This window comes from Laccaria bicolor, genomic scaffold (assembly GCF_000143565.1).
Source record: "Laccaria bicolor S238N-H82 LACBIscaffold_10 genomic scaffold, whole genome shotgun sequence".
In the NCBI taxonomy this organism is placed as follows: Eukaryota; Fungi; Basidiomycota; class Agaricomycetes; order Agaricales; family Hydnangiaceae; genus Laccaria; species Laccaria bicolor.
This window is the reverse complement of record NW_001889881.1, coordinates 1,226,297-1,244,872: the sequence shown is the minus strand read 5'-3', so window position 1 is coordinate 1,244,872 and position 18,576 is coordinate 1,226,297. Positions and strand designations below refer to the sequence as shown.

At 47.6% G+C, this 18,576-nt stretch overlaps 5 protein-coding genes across 5 annotated transcripts; 3 read left to right on the top strand and 2 right to left on the bottom strand.

The window, feature by feature from the left end:
- Window positions 1–1,334: 1,334 nt before the first annotated feature.
- LACBIDRAFT_326667 (uncharacterized protein) lies at window positions 1,335–1,941 on the top strand (the record flags this gene model as incomplete). Its single annotated transcript, XM_001880514.1, has 4 exons — window positions 1,335–1,409; window positions 1,469–1,591; window positions 1,674–1,796; window positions 1,933–1,941. 4 exons carry the CDS (start codon window positions 1,335–1,337, stop codon window positions 1,939–1,941), a joined length of 330 nt encoding a protein of 109 aa, XP_001880549.1.
- A 6,547-nt stretch (window positions 1,942–8,488) lies between these two features.
- LACBIDRAFT_326666 (uncharacterized protein) lies at window positions 8,489–9,774 on the bottom strand (the record flags this gene model as incomplete). The annotated part of the gene is given in 7 exon segments (XM_001880280.1): window positions 8,489–8,583; window positions 8,635–8,690; window positions 8,856–8,877; window positions 8,897–8,962; window positions 9,018–9,133; window positions 9,382–9,450; window positions 9,716–9,774. The coding sequence occupies 7 exon segments, from the start codon at window positions 9,772–9,774 to the stop codon at window positions 8,489–8,491; spliced, it is 483 nt and encodes a 160-aa protein (XP_001880315.1).
- Window positions 9,775–10,524: 750 nt separating this feature from the next.
- Window positions 10,525–15,003, top strand: LACBIDRAFT_326665 (uncharacterized protein; the record flags this gene model as incomplete). Its single annotated transcript, XM_001880513.1, has 6 exons — window positions 10,525–10,548; window positions 10,622–10,640; window positions 10,994–11,068; window positions 11,168–11,341; window positions 11,403–13,567; window positions 13,624–15,003. The coding sequence occupies 6 exons, from the start codon at window positions 10,525–10,527 to the stop codon at window positions 15,001–15,003; spliced, it is 3,837 nt and encodes a 1,278-aa protein (XP_001880548.1).
- A 163-nt stretch (window positions 15,004–15,166) lies between these two features.
- Window positions 15,167–15,617, top strand: LACBIDRAFT_296677 (uncharacterized protein; the record flags this gene model as incomplete). The annotated part of the gene is made up of 2 exons (XM_001880512.1): window positions 15,167–15,531; window positions 15,587–15,617. 2 exons carry the CDS (start codon window positions 15,167–15,169, stop codon window positions 15,615–15,617), a joined length of 396 nt encoding a protein of 131 aa, XP_001880547.1.
- A 2,276-nt stretch (window positions 15,618–17,893) lies between these two features.
- LACBIDRAFT_296676 (uncharacterized protein) lies at window positions 17,894–18,209 on the bottom strand (the record flags this gene model as incomplete). Its single annotated transcript, XM_001880279.1, has 2 exons — window positions 17,894–18,113; window positions 18,181–18,209. 2 exons carry the CDS (start codon window positions 18,207–18,209, stop codon window positions 17,894–17,896), a joined length of 249 nt encoding a protein of 82 aa, XP_001880314.1.
- Window positions 18,210–18,576: the final 367 nt, after the last annotated feature.

The window sequence follows — 18,576 nt, the reverse complement described above, 5'->3', positions numbered from 1 at the left end:
ACATCTCCATTTGCGTAAGACTGTGTCTTGTCATTCTGGCTGTATGCTCTATTATCAGCATTTCATGATTGTCTCAGTGTTTTTTCCCCCCTAATTAGTAGTAGTAATGCCAAAAGCGGTTGCGAATGTTGATGCTGGCCTGTGGCCATTCATGATCAATACTTGGCACAGACATTTTATGAGACCATTCCCCTTTCTCTCTACAACATGTATCAGCTGTTCATCTCCTGCTTTTTTGACAAGTCACCTTGCCCTTCCTCCACCATTCGTGGTTTGCTCTCCCCAATTTCCCCAATTTCATTGCTCAAACATTTGGGACATTGGGGTTGACCTTCAAATCATTCCCAAGGTATCCTGTAATGGAGAATATTGACTGCACTTTTGAAGGCAGGTTCTGCATATCCAGCACTTTCTGCTTCTGTGGCCTGACCATGAAAATCGTTAACAAGCTGTAGTGTTTGAAGGTTAGGTCAGCTAACTGGAAAATAACCAAGACCAGACCGGACCTAACTGCAAAAAGACCGGACTGCGTTAGTGGTTAGTCAATTCTGAAAATGAAATAACCAGTTATTTTGCAGTTAACTAACTGTTAAAAAACCAGTTATAACCAGTTACAACCGACCCTATTATACCCCTTCAAAACACATCTAAAAGCATGAGAAACACTAAAAGTCTGACAGAGTTATGGTCAAATCTTTAAAATATTGGCGAAAAGGGTAGACTTTCAAGAATATTATCATAAAATCGTCAATTCTTCACCAAATTTAGCATTCTTGGGCTTGTTTTAAAGCTGCAATGCATGGTAATAATGTTTACTGCAGGAAATTGAGAAATATATGCTGTTTTAATCGATTTTCTATTCTTTCGGTCCTAACTGGTTAGTAACTGCAACTAACTGGTTATGGGCAGTTATCTTCAGTCCAGTTAGGTTATTTTGGGTCTGGGAACGAACCCTAACTGGTCTCGGTCTCGGTTAGAGCCCCTGGGCACCCAATAACCTAACCTAACCAGACTTTTAAACACTAACAAGCTGGGAGAATTGCAGAAGGAAGTGTTTCTTACCAACATTGCAAGCGGAAATATGAGGAGACACATGGGTGTTGCAGTGAAATATGATGAAAAAGCTATAACAGAGACCTGTAAGCCTTTTTTTCAACTCAGCTCTTGTCATTGGATCATGAACACTGAAGTGCTGCCTTATCCACAGCCCCCCTCTCCCCTGTCCCTTTGCAGTTTGGTACATCCCAAGTTTCTTGGGAAACCTCTTAATGACTATGCTCTTTTCTGTTATGGATCCATCACTTGTCCTCATGCATGCAAGGGGGTGGCAGAACATGGAAAATGTACCAACACTCCCTATTTTTCTTTCATGGATTTGGCTGACCTCCCTCCCCCTGCTACTATATAAGGTATGTTTTTCTGAGTTCTGATGTTTTTTTAATTTTTTTCTTTTGTCACATGGTCCCAGCTTCTAGGAAAGCTGGTCTGCAGCCTGCCAGTCACTGGAAACTCACAAACCTTCAACTCAAAGTTAAAAATGCTTTGCATACAAATCTTGGCATGGAGGAACATAGATTATGTCAAGAAAGCAGTGAGTTTTACAAACTGGCAAAAGCATATTTCCATGTGAAAATGTGACATAGAAAAACTCATTCAAACAAATTTATGTTCAGCTCAGCCATGGTGTACAAAGCGGCTTTGTCTCCCCTTTTGTCAACAAGAGCCTTTATGTAGTAAATTCTTTCTCTCATAAGGAGTTCGTTTGGAGCTTCGAGTATGGCCTGAACACAATTTTGGTGAGTAAAATTGGAGTAAAATGTCTGTAAGGAAAAAAGAAAGTTCCTGCACTCCACCTCATCCTCTATACTTATGTGCAACCCATCACGGCATCCATGGGCATTCTGATGGCCTACACTCCCTTCACCATTGCAGACATCATAAGTACCTGCCTGGCTCTCAAACAGATGCTTTTATTCTGTTGCTTGGGCAATCTGCAACAAAAATAGACCAGGTCACTATTTTTTTTCAGCCTTCCACCAGACCCCCCTCCCTCCCAGCCAGTGTTCGGGATCCATGTTCCACCACCCCCTTGCATGCATGCGAGCTTTACATCAGTCTTTTACAATGCTGTGTTGACTCTTGAGGATCACTGGGACATCATCATCAATAGCATTGAGAGAGGAGCAATCCCTAATGTCTATGATCTTGACTATTGCAGACAATTTTTAGATGTTTGAAACCCATTTTCCTTTTTATGTTCGACTTGATATTGACATGCATTGGACAGGCTTGAATCAAGCCAAATCCACACGACATGGGAGAGCTCCAGTCAATACAAAAATGGATGGGGGGATGGTTGAAGCAGAACACAATGTCTTTTATGCTGAATCAATGACAAGGTTGAGCACAGTGGTTATCAGGGAAGTACCAGCCTCTATGGCATCACATCGTCGCTATGAGTTCTAGGTTTGGGAGCCAGGTGGTTATGAGTGAGGTATCCCTTCTTGCAGTGTTTTTGAGAGATTGAGTGAGGTATCCCTAGTGTTTAAAGGTTCAGTCCATAGGACTGCAAAAAACCGGTGGACCGAACTGAACCGGACCATGGACCGGTCTTTTTTTCGGTTGCAGTTGCCCCAATTTGGGGTTGGTCCGGTTGCCGGTTGCCTCATTTCAAAAATCTTTTAAAACTGTTCAAAGACCGGTTTTAATCGGTTGCAACCGGTTAAACGGTCACATGCGTTACATAGCCTTGTAACCACGTTTATTGCCTTTTATTGGGTTTTTGTTTCATCAAAAATGGTTAAGAATTGAGAAAGATATAACCAAATCCATATTTTACCTGAGTCTCTAGGAGATGTAATTCAGTTTCAGTCATAGCTATGTCAAATCTTCATTAAATCTCTTGAAAATTGGTAGAATGACGGGTATTTATATGCTTTACTATTTTATATAACCCGTTTATTTTTCAGAGTAATAATGGTTGAGATACAAATGGTTTATATTGGTATAATAAATTATACGCAAAAAAACTGGTCTGGATCGGTCTGAACCGGTATCATGGACTGCAAAAGACCAGTCCTAGGTGGTTCGGTTCGGTTCCCTCAATATCTGGGTCGGTCCTGGACCGGTTGCGGTCCACGGTTGCGCGTTTTCAGGGCAAAAAACCGGACTGAACTGAACCTTTAAACACTAGGTATCCCTTCTTGCAGTGTTTTTGAGAGGCTGATTGAGAGTGTGCTCTCAATTGAGACATCCACAGTAAACAGCAACTTGTTCACCATGCACAGAGTCATCAAGGCCAAGTTGGATGCCAGCATGGATTAAGGCTGGCCAACCTTACTGGGATGCATGCAAAGGCAGGAATATATTGAATGAAAGGTGGGATGGAACTAGCCTGGATCCAAGGTGTTAAGGGAGGTTGACCATCATAAGTGGGGTTGACCCTCTTGGTTCCACAACATTGCAAAGACCACTCAAGCCCTCTGGTGATAAGTATGAAATGAATCTTGGAGCACAGAAGACTGGTTGCCAAAAAGAGACAGATGTCTGACCACCCCAGCGGTACACTGTTGTTTCAACAGACAGTGTTTTTGGTATCCAACATTTTGCACGACTTTCAGGGGTCCTCTGTCATGGCTCAAAATAGCCTTGAAGTCACAGGAACGACAACACCTCCCTGATCATGGATATGCTGATGCCAGTCCTGGTACTGGGCAGGCACCAAGTTGAAGTTATTCAACAATCATTGACAAGATCTGGAGAGAGAATATATCAAATGTAGAAATCTGTCAAATACAATATCAAAGATTGTTGAAGATCATTCATTATTCCTTTATAGATGCAAGTTGCAAAGAAAGTAAAAAAAGCCAGAGAAAGTCAGAAAAAGTCAGAGAAAGTTGGAGAAAGTCAGAAAAAGTAAGAGAAAGCAAAGATTGTTGACATTTGTCAATTTTATGCAAGAAAGTGGAAGAAACTTGGACATTGTTGAAGTTGAAAGATAGTTATAGATTGTCAACAATTGTTACCAAAAAAAAACGTAACTTCATTGACAATTGTTCAAAAATGTTGAAAATCTTTGACAAAAGCTGAAGATTGTCAAAGATTGTTAACAATCATTGACTTTTGTCAACAATATTCCTTGAAAATTGGGTTCCTCTCAAAAAAAAACAGTTTTGTCCACAGACGGCCTTCATATGGAACTCTAGAATTTATGATGCGACATTCATTTCATAGTGACAAGGTGGGTCATCGGACCGCCCGCGGGCATCCGTGATAAGATCTCCATGTCAATCGATATGGTGCTCCGTTCACGTGCGCGCCTAATTGGTATGCGAATATCAATGGCAAATTTATCTTTCTTTTTCTGAAGTTTTGGAGTTGTGATTAACTTGGCGATGTCGATGACGGGTGATAAGATTGAGATACGATGATGAGTCTCCGAATTTCAGATAACATCTGGATGACAGCGGGCGGGTTTGAATATCCTCAGGGTGGTGAGTCGGTTTGGTTTACTACCGAAAAAGGCAGAGAATTCGCCGCCGGAGCAGGTGAGGGGGACAACACGCGCAATAGCCGTGACTTTCTTCAGCGTCCAGCTCTACGATAATGAATCAAAGACCCAAAGAGATTACTTACCTCGTATTTTTATCCCAGAAAGCATGATCATTTGTTATTGCTCACGATTGCCTGCGCGGTGAATAAGTTCAAGGCTCTTCTGGGTAAAGATCAGAAAAAGGAATGAAAATACATTGCGATATATATTCAGCTTGACAAAGGACGGGAGAATATTAAAATGATGGGCTAATCATGACGAGCACGAGTCCGGATCCAGCTCAGGTCTTGATAACGATAGCATGGGAGACAGGTGCGTCTTGTTATCTTTGTGCGTACTTACAACGTTGCTTCTGCAAGGCGTTGTCCCTCTCACACGCGCATGACGGTCCGCCAAAGGTTTCCACTTTCAGACGCGCTTGGGTTGTGAATACCAGTTGGAACTATAAAATTAATACAGGGCCGCTGGAGCAGTGATACTATGAATAATGATTAGACGCCAATTGCCCTGACTTAATTGTCTTCCTCCCAGGCCCCAACCCTACCTGGGACGAGAGCAGATATGCGCACTAGACGTGTGTCCTCAGAGTATAATTAAAAACTCGGGCATACCAATATCTCTGACGCACCTGACATGTTACTGAGCGAAGAGGCTTTCCGCCGCTTTTCCCTGCTCCGATGCACAAATTACAATTTGATTACAATGAGAAAAAAAATGGGAACTTTAGTGTGTTAATCTGAAAAGCGCTGGAAAAAGAAAGAAGTGATGGCGTAGTAGAGAACACCAGGATGTAATGTATTTTAGAAAGGGAGAAACAAAAGGACAATTCACAATCAAATCTATAAAGGAATTCTCATTTCTCTCTCAGAAGAGGCGCCATCGCGCTCACGCCATTGTTGAGTGAGGGGTACAGCTGTACAGCTTGGAATGATAGAATCATGTTAGAGAACGGAAGAATGATTTGCCTTAAGTTAGAAATAGCCACCATCTGCTACCATCGGATAGAATCATGCGCCGACAGACACAGGCCGTTCCTCGGAACGGATACAGTTTCAATCTTTCCACGCCGACAAATGAGCGGATAGGGATGTCGTGGAGGTTGCTGAAAACCACAAATGCCCCGGGGATTCGATAGAAACGCGCAACTTCAGGTATACTGGTGACTCGTTCGTCAAATAATATTTTTCTTGGGCTCCGAGGCCATAAAATGAATCGACGAGCCCTTGTCAATGATATCTCTCTGAGAAGGCCTAATAATTACCATCGGTCCCACAACCGAGGAACGGGATTTTTTAGAACGAATCGAAGCCAGAAAACAACGGAAGAACATTTTATAATCCGCTTCCGCGTATATGTCCAAATTAAAACAGCGCAGTAAGTCGCGCGAACGTCGCGTACACTTTGACAATCCCGAGGAACAGGGACGGCAAGCGAACACTCACGAAGACTCCCTTCGAATTTCGTAAAAACCGCAGTCCGCAGTAGATTTTCTCTGGAGTGGAATACACCGGAGAGGGGAGGACTATACTTGTCCGAGGACGGCCTATGGATCAGTAAGTTTAGTGTTCCTTGACGAACCTCGCTGCGGTCTCTGTAACCAAATCCGAGTACCGTACCCTTTCTTTTTTGTGTCAATTCGGGTCAGTCATAATGTTGAAAGTGCGTGTAAGTACTCACTCCTACACACATCAAGGTTCCAACTTCCAAGTGTAAAAGCACGTCACCCACAACTGCGTCCGTGAATCAAAATGTGACTTGGCGCATGCATATAGCCCCGGCACTCAATCGTGAACGTGCTTGTAGGTTGAGGATGATAACCCGCGGAACCTGCGGAGAATTCTCGGTCAGAGGAGGTTGTAGAGCGTTATGAGTGTCCTGTTTACGGTGTTGTCTCACCAAGTAGTGGTGGTCTATTTGCCAGCGCTTATGGATCCATAACGGCGCCTCCGAGCAATTCGTGTGAATGCAGTGTGCGGCATGCACCCCCAGGCCTCTGTTTTGGGGGGTTGTTCGTTGCGGTCATGCCCCTACCTCGAGCTCAAGAGCTCAAAAGTTCCTGCCTGACATTCTTCCAAAACTGTCAAAGCACGATCATACCAGCGTTCCCTCAAAACACCTCACGCATGAAAATTCGATTGTTGTAATAATAACATCTCATGAATTGCGAGAGGTTCGTGCGCAACCCTCGAAAAAAAAAAATCCGTCATGCTTGCGCCTCCGAGACGCATTCCGTCATGCGCTTCGAAGAGGGACCCGTCATCGCATCCTAACCCACGTGCGTCAGCGTCAACCACGGGGCCGAGGCCTAAGCCTTGCCTAAGTTAAAGCCTGTAAGGAATCTGATGCTCCTAGTCCGCGCACTCCAATTCCTATCGTGCTTTGCTTCAAGACACCACAGTCATAAATTACGGCGCGTGCACTGAAGGTCGTGTGCACTCCCTGAAATCAATTAGGCTCCGTTACTTCAAATGTGCCTCAACGCATTCCGTTAGCGCCACGACCACGACGCACGGGGTAAAACTATTCAGAAACCCCCCTTTCTGGTAGAAACCCGGGGTTTCCGAGGGGGTTTCGAGAAACCCCTGGCATATGGTCAAATTGAGTTCTCGATGACCGGTGATGGTCGCCGGCCGCGGCTATTAGTCAACGCCAAGTCAACGCTACAGCGAATTCACTCCAATTGTCCACTGTTACCTCGCCCCTCATGTTATCGTAGAGGACATGAGCCGAATGTGACAGAACAAATGTCTGTCGCTACGCCATTGGTCAATGATAACAAATGTTGTCGTGGCGGACAAAGGCTATTTGTCGGGCGCAGAGACTCAACTCAATCAAACAGTCGAGGAGTGAATCTTTGATAGATGAATGATATTAAATTATGGTAACGGATACACGGGCAGCAATAAATCTGAGTGTCGACGTGCGCGACGAATCGAAGATGCGGAGAAGAAATAGATAAAATAAAATACAACCTGGGGACATGTAGATGACAAAACAATCACATCAATGCTCCAAAACGGTATAGCGTACGCCCCGAACGTTTCAAGGCATATGCAACGTCGAGACTCGAGTGCCATGACTATCTTCTGCTCAGCGTGCTCTGTGTACATTACTGAGTCGCGAATAACCTTGGAATGATGGGTCAGAGACACGATGAAGGCGACAAGTGAGGTGACCCACATTTTCAAGGAATATTTTCTAAACACCGGACGTCTCCTCGTAGATGAGACCAGAGATACCCTTCACGCCAACAGCCCAGACGCTGAAAGCCCGTCTCCACTATTCCATAATACACGATGTACGCCAACCTCTCGTGGCCATGCGCCCGTACCAGAAGGATTAGCCGCTAGCGTTGACGTTGGAGGTACCAGCTTTTGATTAGTTGTTCACTGCTCGGGTGACTGTTGGCCTGTTGAGATTTTCCTGTGGTTGTAGTTAGAGATACAGATCAAATATTAAAGGGTCATCTTGGTTGTATGCTGCTTACTTGGGAAATGAATCTATCTAGCATGGAAAACTCTTTTGTGTTACGACTGTAGTCCATTTGATAAAGTTTATGCACGAAGAGGGGCTGTTGGAGGACACCAGTTCAAGTAGCCTCGATGAATAGATGTAATGACGAAATATACCACAGAGTCACCCCTACGGCACTACGGGTTGATCTCAGCATGTTCGTCGTAGAACAGGATCCGTCAGCAGCGCTTGGGCCAACCGCCAGCGGGGATGATACTGACACGCGTGGACACTCCATCACAACAACTAGCCTCCCTCGTTCTGTTTCAGGCAAAAACTTGGATTAGGAACGCACCCACACCGGACCTTGAGGCTCCAGCGAGCAAGACGACAAAAAGCGATTCCACAGGCCAGCGTTCCTTCATTGATTTCGCCCGAATTCATCCTGATTTGCTTGACGAGCCCGGGAAATACGTGCCAGGGTCATTGTCGAGTAGGTTGAAAGTCTGAGACCTCGCGCGCTTCAACCCCAAACGATGAATTCCTACTTGTCCGCCGTTCGTTCGGGTTTGTTATACCTACGGCAGCCAGTGAGTAGATGGGAGGATGATAGTGATGAAGACACGTACTGGGAGTTAGCACGAAGCATTTTTCACGTAGAGTGAGGTAGAGTGGGTTGAGGAGGCTGGTTGAGCAGCATCTGACTCACAGAGCGTGTGGCATCACATGACGCCGTGGCCGGCGAACCCATCAAAATTTCGGGGAGAGTTTGTTCGACTATACTATACAGGGTTTCTGGATAAGGTTATGCCAGAAACGGGGGTTTCTGAATAGTTTTACCCCGACGCACGAGTTCGCGCCTCCGTGACCGCCTACTAGTATTCAACGCACGTGTGTACGCAATTTGGGGGTTCTCCGCATCGTGCCTCAGTCTTTGTGAGGGAGGAAAGGGACGTTCTGGTTTGGAGGGTGTGTGTATTTTGCATTTTTTTTGGGAATGGTTGTAACTTACCTTGTACTACTTGGTCGATTTCGGATTGGCGCTCACCATGGGGTCTCTCCCAATATGTCCCATACGGTTGGAGTGCTTGGTTTGAGTCCGAGGGGAGGAGTGAGGAAAGGGATGGTCTGGAGGGCAGTGTGCGTATCTTGCATTTTTGGGAACGGCTGTAACTTGTACTGTCGATTTCGGATTGGCGCTCAGCGCTCACCGGTCACCGTGGGGTCCCTCCCGATATGTCGCATTCGGTTGGAGTGCTAACGACACGGCCCGAGTGTACCAGTATGATCATGAATTTCTAAATTCCAACTATCGTAAGTCAACCAGTCACGCTGGTAAGTAGTCTCCACACCTTAACCATCACCAAAATGCTCACCGGTCACCATGGGGGTCACTCCCGATATATCCCATTCGGTTGGAGTGCTTGATTTGAGTAACGAAACGCCTCAACTAAGTTCAAGGGAGGTGTACGGCTATGATCATGAATTTCGGGATTGGTTGTAAATTCCTAGTATCGTAAGTCACGTTGGTGAGTAGTTTAGAAGGTTTGAATCCTCCCGATAGCACGGGACAATTCATGTGCTAGGCTGGATGCGTAAGTCAATTATCAACCAAGTATCACCAGTTCAAGTTGGTACGCAAAACTCAGCATCATAAAATCCTCCTAGGATATATGTTTCCGTTTGCCAGGTTCGACGACTCGGACATACCAAGAGGTTTGGTAGAGCTCGTAGATCTTGACCCGCTGACCTAGCGCCGCGCCAGACATGAATATTTGAATACCCACGCATTATCATCGCGAGTTTGGCAGATGAGGTGCGAAACTTCACGTGACAAGCTCACAAAAAAACCCATGTTGAAGTTGACTCAAGAGTTGCTCTACTTTGAGGTTTACTACGACATAGGTCCGCTAAATATCCTACAAGGCCCAATCATGCCCACTGGTGACTGAATTCAAGGTCCACCTCCAAGAGATGCGAGTTGAACCAGTACAAAAGTGGAAACATGGAGGGGTGATCGATACTCGGGACGGATCCAATCCAGGTTTGCGGTGTACTACTGGTTGTTGAGGTACGTACACCCGTTGCTCCTTTCAGGTCTGGGGTACAGGTGTACCCCCGCGTTTTCGATTATTTATTGAACACACAGGTTTAGTGTGCCAGCCGCAACCAATAATCTCAAGGCTCAAGCAAGCCAACTTGAACCCGCAAGGCCAACAACATGCGATCGTCGGCCTGGCCTGACTTTGCACGTATGTAGTAAGTATTAAAAATATTAGGCACACCAATCCATCCATAGCTCATTTTATTCACTGATGTCGCAATAACGGCCGCCATCATCGCCATCTATGTGCACTGTCAACGTTCGAGCACAGCACTTTGCCTTGTGACTGAATTTTTGGGGGAATGTGTGTGCGGAGGAAGTTGAAACTTGGCACGGAGGCAATTCTTACTTGCAAGATCACGGATTGTGAGGTGAGCAAGCTTAAGGGCATTCATTCCCCCCACACTTCCCCGCAATGTGCGCCCACGTCGGAGAAATGGTAACTTGAATTGAGACGGGTGACAGGTTAAATTAGACGCCGTTGACTAGCATGAGTAACGCGTACGGATCAGGGGAGGCATGGGGAAGGCTGTACGTACGAGAGATGGTCAAGAGGTCGTACGATATCGATGAGCGCGATATGCGAGGTTACTGCAAGGAGCTGCTGAGAATCAAGTGACGATGAGAGTCAAGTGACCCGGTTCAGGTTGAACTGAACCTGATGGCAACATCTATGTATACACATGCTCGGGCCGAAAGAGCGGCGGGGTTGTGTCCACTTTCAGGCGTTTCTTTTTTCCTCGCACTCTCTTCGCTTTTTTTTTTCTTTGGCTTCTGGGGTTGATACTCGCGTTGGGTTCTCTGCCACACAGTAACTCGGACGATATCATATCATCTGCATCATCCATCCGTTGCTTGCGTTACTATGCTCGTCGCTTTTCCAGCACCCGTTCTTTCTGTTACGGCGGACGCTGTTAGGGAGCTTGAAGGGAGCGAGGCACTGTCTGGCTTGTGGACGCGTGAGTTGCTTTTTCTTTTCTCTTTCCCTCTCTTTCCATTTTTTCCCCTCCCCTTCCCCTGTAATTCTCAACTTCAAATCTCTAACACACCCCACACAGTATTCACCAAATGCAAAGAATCACTCAAAGACGGGCGACGACTCGAGAACATCTCTTGGAGGCTTTGGTATCGCGAATTGATGTTGCCATCAGAGAAGAAGCACCCCGTCGAGAGAGATGGAAATGGAGATTATCGTCCGCTTACACCGAGTTTGGATTTGGATGAGAGGGCATGTAAGTTTCTTCTTTTCGTGCTCACTCCATTATTGATGCTGACTTGATATCTCATTCTCAGCCCTGCCACCTATACCCATGTACCCGTCCATCCCGCTCACCCGAAAGCCGTCTTCAATACGGAGATCCGGCTCCGTTAACCAAGGAACTTCCATGACCGTTGGAAAGATCATATATGATATGTTACCCGGGAGCAGGATTGCGAGGTTTTCGATATCGCCCAGTGGTACTCTGCCCGCTGCCAATATGGGTACTACGCCCGCTACCAACCCTACAGAATCTGAACCCCGCTGGGTCAGGTACAACCTTTCCATTCTACCCCTCCTTCCTCTCCCAGAACCGACGACGACGAGGGAGGCAGTTATTCTTGCTGCCGAGTCGTTACCGACGCCTGCTATGGAGGATGTTAAGGGTGGTTATGTGTCTTCTGGGACGGTTGCAGATTCATCGACGACGGTTCCCTCGTCAGCAACAACGCCCTCTTATGTGCATGACACTAGTCCTGGGCAGAGTGTGTACGCTGGCCCTCCGTCCCCGTCGTTATCAGATGTTTATGCGCACGCGCATCCTGGAGAAGTTCTTTCGATGCAATTGCAATTTGCCTCTGCACAGGCACCCCCCTCAATTCTGCCGGCTATGGCCTTGGTATCCTTGCCTTCCTCAACATCAGCCATCCCCTTATTCTTACCCTCCACATCAACATCAATCCAAACCCCAACCCCACGCACGCCGCCCCCACCAACGCTAGTCGTTGTGAATCCGACGCCGAACCCGACGCCGCATCCTACGCCGCCTGCTACGCCTGCTCCTGTGCTTTTAGGTGCGGGAGGGGGTGCGGGGGAGAGGAGGGCGAGTGCGCAGTATCTTGCTTTGCCTGGACGGGCGGGGACGCCTCTGAGGGCGGTAGGTGGTGGTGGTGGTGGTGAGGTTCGAGTGAAGGTGGATGGAGGGAAAGATGATGTTGAGGCTCGGATACGCAACGCGGTTGAACTACACGTCAAAGACAAGGACAACAGCAAATCGTATCAACATCACCAGAAATATAATTCGACGTCTTCGACGAGCTCACACGCTTCTTCGACTGTGTCGGTGGTGACGGGTACGACGGGGGTTACTAGTGCGAGTACTAGTGAGGTTGATGGCGATGAGCATCACGGTACCAAGGTCGTTGATCAGGAGGAGCCGCCACAAGGAGGCATTGGGGTTACTTCGTCGAGGGATGATTGTGCTTCGCCCTCCGCTTCACCTTTGCCAGCCAAATCCTCACCTAAATCCACATCGAGCAATCCACATTCCCAATCACCCGAGCCCTGGTCCCATTCCCATTTACGCTCACCCACCACCGCCACCAGCACTGCTACTACCACGACAACAACAACAACAACCCGTGCTCGTGCCCTTCAACCCGCTCCAGCCACCGCCATCACCCGCTGCGCAAGTAGCAGCGGTGGTGGTACGAGTCGAAGTCGGAGTAGACCATCGCTCTCCGTTTCGGGTGTTTCTACTAAGAGTAGGAGTAGGAGTAGGGATGCTGGTGGTGGTGTGTTGGCGTTGGGTATGGGGATGACGAAGAAAGTTGGAGGGGTGGCAGGGAAGTTGGTTTCGAGGGGGAAGCTTGGGGGGAAGGGGTTGAGTAGGAAGGAGAGTCGTGTTGATGTTGGGGAACAAGGGGAGGAGGAGAGGGAAGCGTTGAATGTTAGAGCTGAGAGGGAGTATTTGGCCAAGATGAAGGAGATGGAGATGGTTCAACAACGAGAACGGGAGGGAGAAAGAGAGAGGGAAAGAGAAAAGAGATCGGCGCTGTTCAACATCGGCTCGAACTCTGATAACGGATCGAAGAGCGCTGGGAGCGGGTCTGATGTGTCTGGATTGGTTGGGATGGGGGGTGCTTATGAGTTGGCACAGGGGGCGACAGCTGCTTGGAAAGGCAAGGGTAAAGAGCGAGAGGGAGACAAGGCACACCAGAAGGAGATCGACGACTTTAGGTTGAAGCAGAAGGAGAGGGAAGTGGCTACGGCAGCGGCTGTTGCCGCTAATCTGGCACTGGCTGCTCAACAGCTTGCAAGGATGGGGGCGCCTTTGCTGCCTCAGCAGCTCGCGGCGCCTTTACTTCCCCAACAACAGCGAAGAACTATCGTGCTTGCTACTAGCGAGTCGGACTATGAGACTGATTCGGATGAGGATGAGGATGGGTCGTGGTCTAGTGAGGAGATGAGTGGTGATGAGGTTCGTGCTTTTTTTCTCTTCTTTTTATTAGGTAGCTGATTTTTTTTTACCTACAGAATGGACATCAAGTCGATGTGAAGCCCGTAGCACATCCCCCTCCTCCTCCTCCCCCTGCCCCAGTAGCACCACCCATCGTCCACCGCCTCGCCCCAATCCAAAAAACGGTATCTAACCAGACCAACACACGCAATACCAAACCCATCTCACGCGCCCAAATCCACCGTGCTCAGGCGCAAGCGAACACGCAAGCTATAATGGAGAAAGCTGCGGCTGAAGCGCAGAGGCAGCGGGATATGTTTGCAAAGTTGCCTGTGGCTTCTTTCCAGAACATTGAGAGGGGCGGACCGTCGAGGACGAGGAGCGCGGGGCTGTTGACGCAGCTTTTGAATCCGCCGTTGGAGATTTTCCCGGTGAATCATCCGTATAGGAGGGGATATAGTTCTGGGGAGATACGTGTTGGGCAGCAGCAGCAGGGTCAAGGGCAACAGCAGCAAAAGGCTGGACCGTCGTCGAATGCGCCTTCTGGGCCGGCTCGTGCACCTGGTGGGATTAAAGTGAGCAAGAGCGCTGCTGCGCTGCCTATTTCGTCCCAGGTACAGGTGGGGAGCGTGTATGGGAAGGGTGTGGCTTTGGCTGCTATGCCGACTGTGGGCCCAGTTGTGAATGGCAACGGGAACGCCAATGGTGGGTACAGGCCCAAAGGACGTCCTCAAGGCCAAGAGCTCGAAGACGATAGCGGGAGCGAGGATGAGGCGAATGCGGGTATACAAGTGTCTAAGAGCATAGCGCAGGAGCGGTTGAAGGCCCTCGCGCAGCGGAGGGGCATCGTCACGCATGGAAAGCAAAGGTCCATGGGTGGTAGGCTTACGACTTTGGATGATAACGACGTCCCGCCTTGGCTTAATGGTGGTCCCCAACCTGGTCCTTCTACAGCATACGGTCAACTTCGTCGGCAAGTATCTGATCGACGTCCGTACCCTGAGGAACAACCCCCCACGCCGACGCCTATCCCCGTTGGACACCCGTACAACCTCCCTCCCCCCGCTGCGCCTTCCACCCCGCGTACCACCCGCCGTCAGATGCTCCAGACGGAGATGTCGGAGAGTTTGAGGCGGAATTTGTTGTGGGAACGACAAGTTAGCAAGGTCAACCTTGTGGGGTATCGGGCGAGTACGAATGGGGGTAGTAGGGGTAATGTGCTGGGGGGTTTGAAGCCGTTGACGACTACACCTAGTATGGTTCAGCTGAGGGCTAAAGGGGAGGCTGCTGGAAATGGGAATGGGGCAGCTGGTCCGTCTGGTGCGGACACAACACAGCCTTCTGATAGGGAGAGGAGGGGGAGTGGGGGAGAGGCGGAGGAGAGGGAGGAGAGGAGACGGTTGGCGATGGCGAGGAATAAGAGTTGGGCGGACGATTATCACTTTAAGGGGTGGTAATCTGTGAAGACGCGCTCGCCCGTGAACTTTTTTGAATTTGCTCCCTTTTTTTCCTTTTTCTTTTGGGTTTCATCCATCGATTCTTTCCGTCCACAATAACAATCCTGATCCTACCAAACCAACTAATTGCCGCCCGTCCATCTTCCATCTTCTTCACCTGTACATGCTCACTGACACATTTCTATTTAATTCCACCCGTTCTGGTCGTGTTGTCACATCATCATCAGCCTACCTACTATCCCCTTTTAATAATCCCTCTTTCTTCCGTCTTTCATCTTGTACATTTGTCCGTATCTCATCGCTCTTCGTCGTCTCTACTTACTATTCTGTCGCTTCTGTTGTATCATCATTCGCTTGTGCAGACTTTCCTCGAGCATCCCTTCCGTTCGTTTTCGATACCATACCCATTCCTGACCTCATCACATTGCATCTCGACTACTTGTTTGTCGATAGTGTACATAATTATCCATGGATTTCTTGCGCTAGGGAGCTGAGCTGTTCTCTGGAGAGTTATGTGACCTGTACCGTGTACGTCGTTTGGTCTTTTTCGTCCCCATTTATTATCGCCCTTTGCATTGTTTAGGAAACATATGCCTCTAAGAGCTGCCTCGTGAGCTGTACGTCTTTCACTCTTTTTCGTTAACGTTTTCATCGCAATTTTACATTTTCTAGGAAGCATAGGTCTCCGTGTCCATCGAAAATTCCAATCGGATGGTACTACCAAGGCAAGACCCGGGTTTGGTATTACGACTTCGACCGAGGTTGCCTTTCCCCAACAAGTTGTAGTATCAACTCGACTACCAGGAGTTATTTTTTTCAGAGATTAATCACCCTCTTCAAACGTGACGTTTTCCCATAGTACCAGTCGTAGCCATCGTGACCAAGTTCGATACATTTCTACAAGAATTTTTTAACGCCCATCTTTCGCTGAAGTTCCTCCCGGAACTTCCACATCCCGCGCATATGGCGTTTGCAAGTGATATAACTCCCGGACTTGGCAACGATTACTAAGAAGTTCCTTCAACAGGCTGCGAGTCACCACATAACTGTAGCAATTATCGCGGCCTCCACTTTATGCGAATTATCTTCCTGAAGGTTCCGTACTACGTGCGCAAGCATTCGTCACCAGGCTGGATTCCCTCGCCTTGCGTAAATACTCTCTGTCGTCGAAGGGGTATTCGAGAATCGAAAGCTCGCACAAACTCGAGGAATATCCCCAAAATATCCCTTCCCGATATTCACAAGGCAATTCTTTATTTTATATTGTTCAACCTGTACGTCCCGTCTTCCTGTGACTTTCGAGTTGCCCCTGACCTCTTCGCAGTCTTTTGGGATACTAATACGCTGTTGTGGCTCGACGTCCTAAAATAATCTCGATCCAAATCTTTACGTCCACCGCTGACTCCCAAAATTGAGACACTCTTGCCACTGCTGGATCCAAGTTACCACATCTCGCTCAAAGATGTTCCCAAAACATGCTGATTTTCAGGCCTTCGAATGACGGTTTTCGAAGGAACTGCAAAGATTGTCCACGGGGACATATTAACCTTTGAATTTTTTGATGAAGGCCTTTCAAACTTTTCGTTTCGATATCAGCTATGTTCATTACTTGTTGGTTCAGGTTTTGAGATATTGACATTGACATCAGATATTCAGGTTCACGGAGATCAAGATCAACACGCGTTTCGTGGCAGAATGGCAACGTTCGCCGTCCTCGTTGTAACAATGCGACATCGTCTATTTACAGCTGGTGATGAAGTACCAATCGATTGACCTTTTTTGAACTTCAAGGCGTATCCAGCGCGGGAGCGGGACCTTTCACGCTCAAACGTTTACCAAAAATCGCTTACGTCTCTGTCGGTGCATCAAAAACTGGGTTGTAGCAAGTTTTCGCACACCGTACATGATGCCGAGGAGTCCCAAGATCTTCACATATAGACACCGTTGAAAAAGGTCTATCTATCCCCCTCCCCCACCGGAATCTCCGCTTTATCCACGTTCCTTCGCCCGAACGAGGCAGTCGCTACCGCTTCCCAACTCTTTGAGTCAAATTCCCATCTAAGTACGTGCCAGTTTTCAGACGCTTACTTACAAGGTGTCTATTGGACTATCTGGATAATCGTATGTATACTTCATTCTTACTGGATGAGAGTCCTTACTAGTTTTTCCCTTCGAAGACCAGCTAAAACTGCGGTCGGCGGCGACGGTGATCGACGGTGTCATGAACACTTTCTGACATGCCATTCAATCCTTGTCTGGCGGCGGTCCGTACTGAACTTTTTTGCACATAAGGCAACTGTCAGTTAAAGTGAGCCCGCCATCTAGATCTCTCCTATGTCATGAACAAAAACGATCCTTGAAAGATTCAGCATCAACTCATTGTCATCCCCAACCCTGGAATACTGCGGCAGATCATTTCCGCCGACTCCACATTTTTACGCATGCCTAAAGGCCTCATTCACGATGCTCTTTTTGTGAGTGGATTGATTCTAGGGTGGCTGGCGAGTCTCTGAGCAATCAACACGCTATCAAAAGCCTCGTGACCCATATCCAAACTTTCGGTAAGTTTTACCATTGCTCCTCAAGTACGATACTGAATGAAACCACTGTTGACGAACTTTCCCACTTCCCCACAAACTATCTGGAATAAATAATATCATGACTTGGAAACCACCCCTTCTGGCATCCATCCGACAACCTTGCCACTTGCCAATTATGTTTGACTGGAACGACGCCGCCAAATAGCAGCATTCGATTTGCATCTGTCTATTTCGGAAGCGAAAGTCAAAAGGCATCACTGCAATAACTTACATAGTTATTCTTGACAAACACAAATCTGGCTACTACGAACCGATAATACGTCCTGAAGCCGTTATCCCGAATTGATACATCACGCTTGATAAATCCTGAAGTTGATCGCCGTGTTGGCGTCTCCTTGGTTCCTTGGTCTCCCGAAGCTCGCGAGAACAAGGTTTTTCGTCGTGTTGGAGCCTTGAGAACTCCCCGCCTCAGACTCAGTCATTGTATCGACAAAAACCACATTACAAACACCACGGAAAGGTCTTTGCTGAGGGCGCGGCCATGAGAGCGTAGGAGATTTATCTTGCAAACTACGGGCGTAATAAAATCACGGATAGTAGATAACGATAAGGTCATGAAACTGAAGGAGTAATACACCTAAATATATTTATCCGACGCGTCCTCATGGATAACCAAATTTTAGTTGAAACAGAGGACCGAGGGACAGAAAAAGGAAGTCGTCACAACCGTGTATGTAAATTGAGATTGTAGGCCTATGATTCAGTGCACGATCGCCAGCCCTGATTAAGTTGTGCATGGAATGGGGACGAGTCCAGATCATCATCAAGTTGGCCCTACTAGGAAAGCCATAAAGGGCGACATCTGAATTTCTGACCTACAGGGAACAATTCGTTGACACCCAGCCAATTATTTCGCGGAACGCTCTCTAAATGAGTGAAGGGAGTGACCATGTACGGCAAAGAAACTCCGGATTACTTGGGAGGAGTACAAGGTTGACTACTTATTCCGATTCTGAGATATTCTTCCAATAAG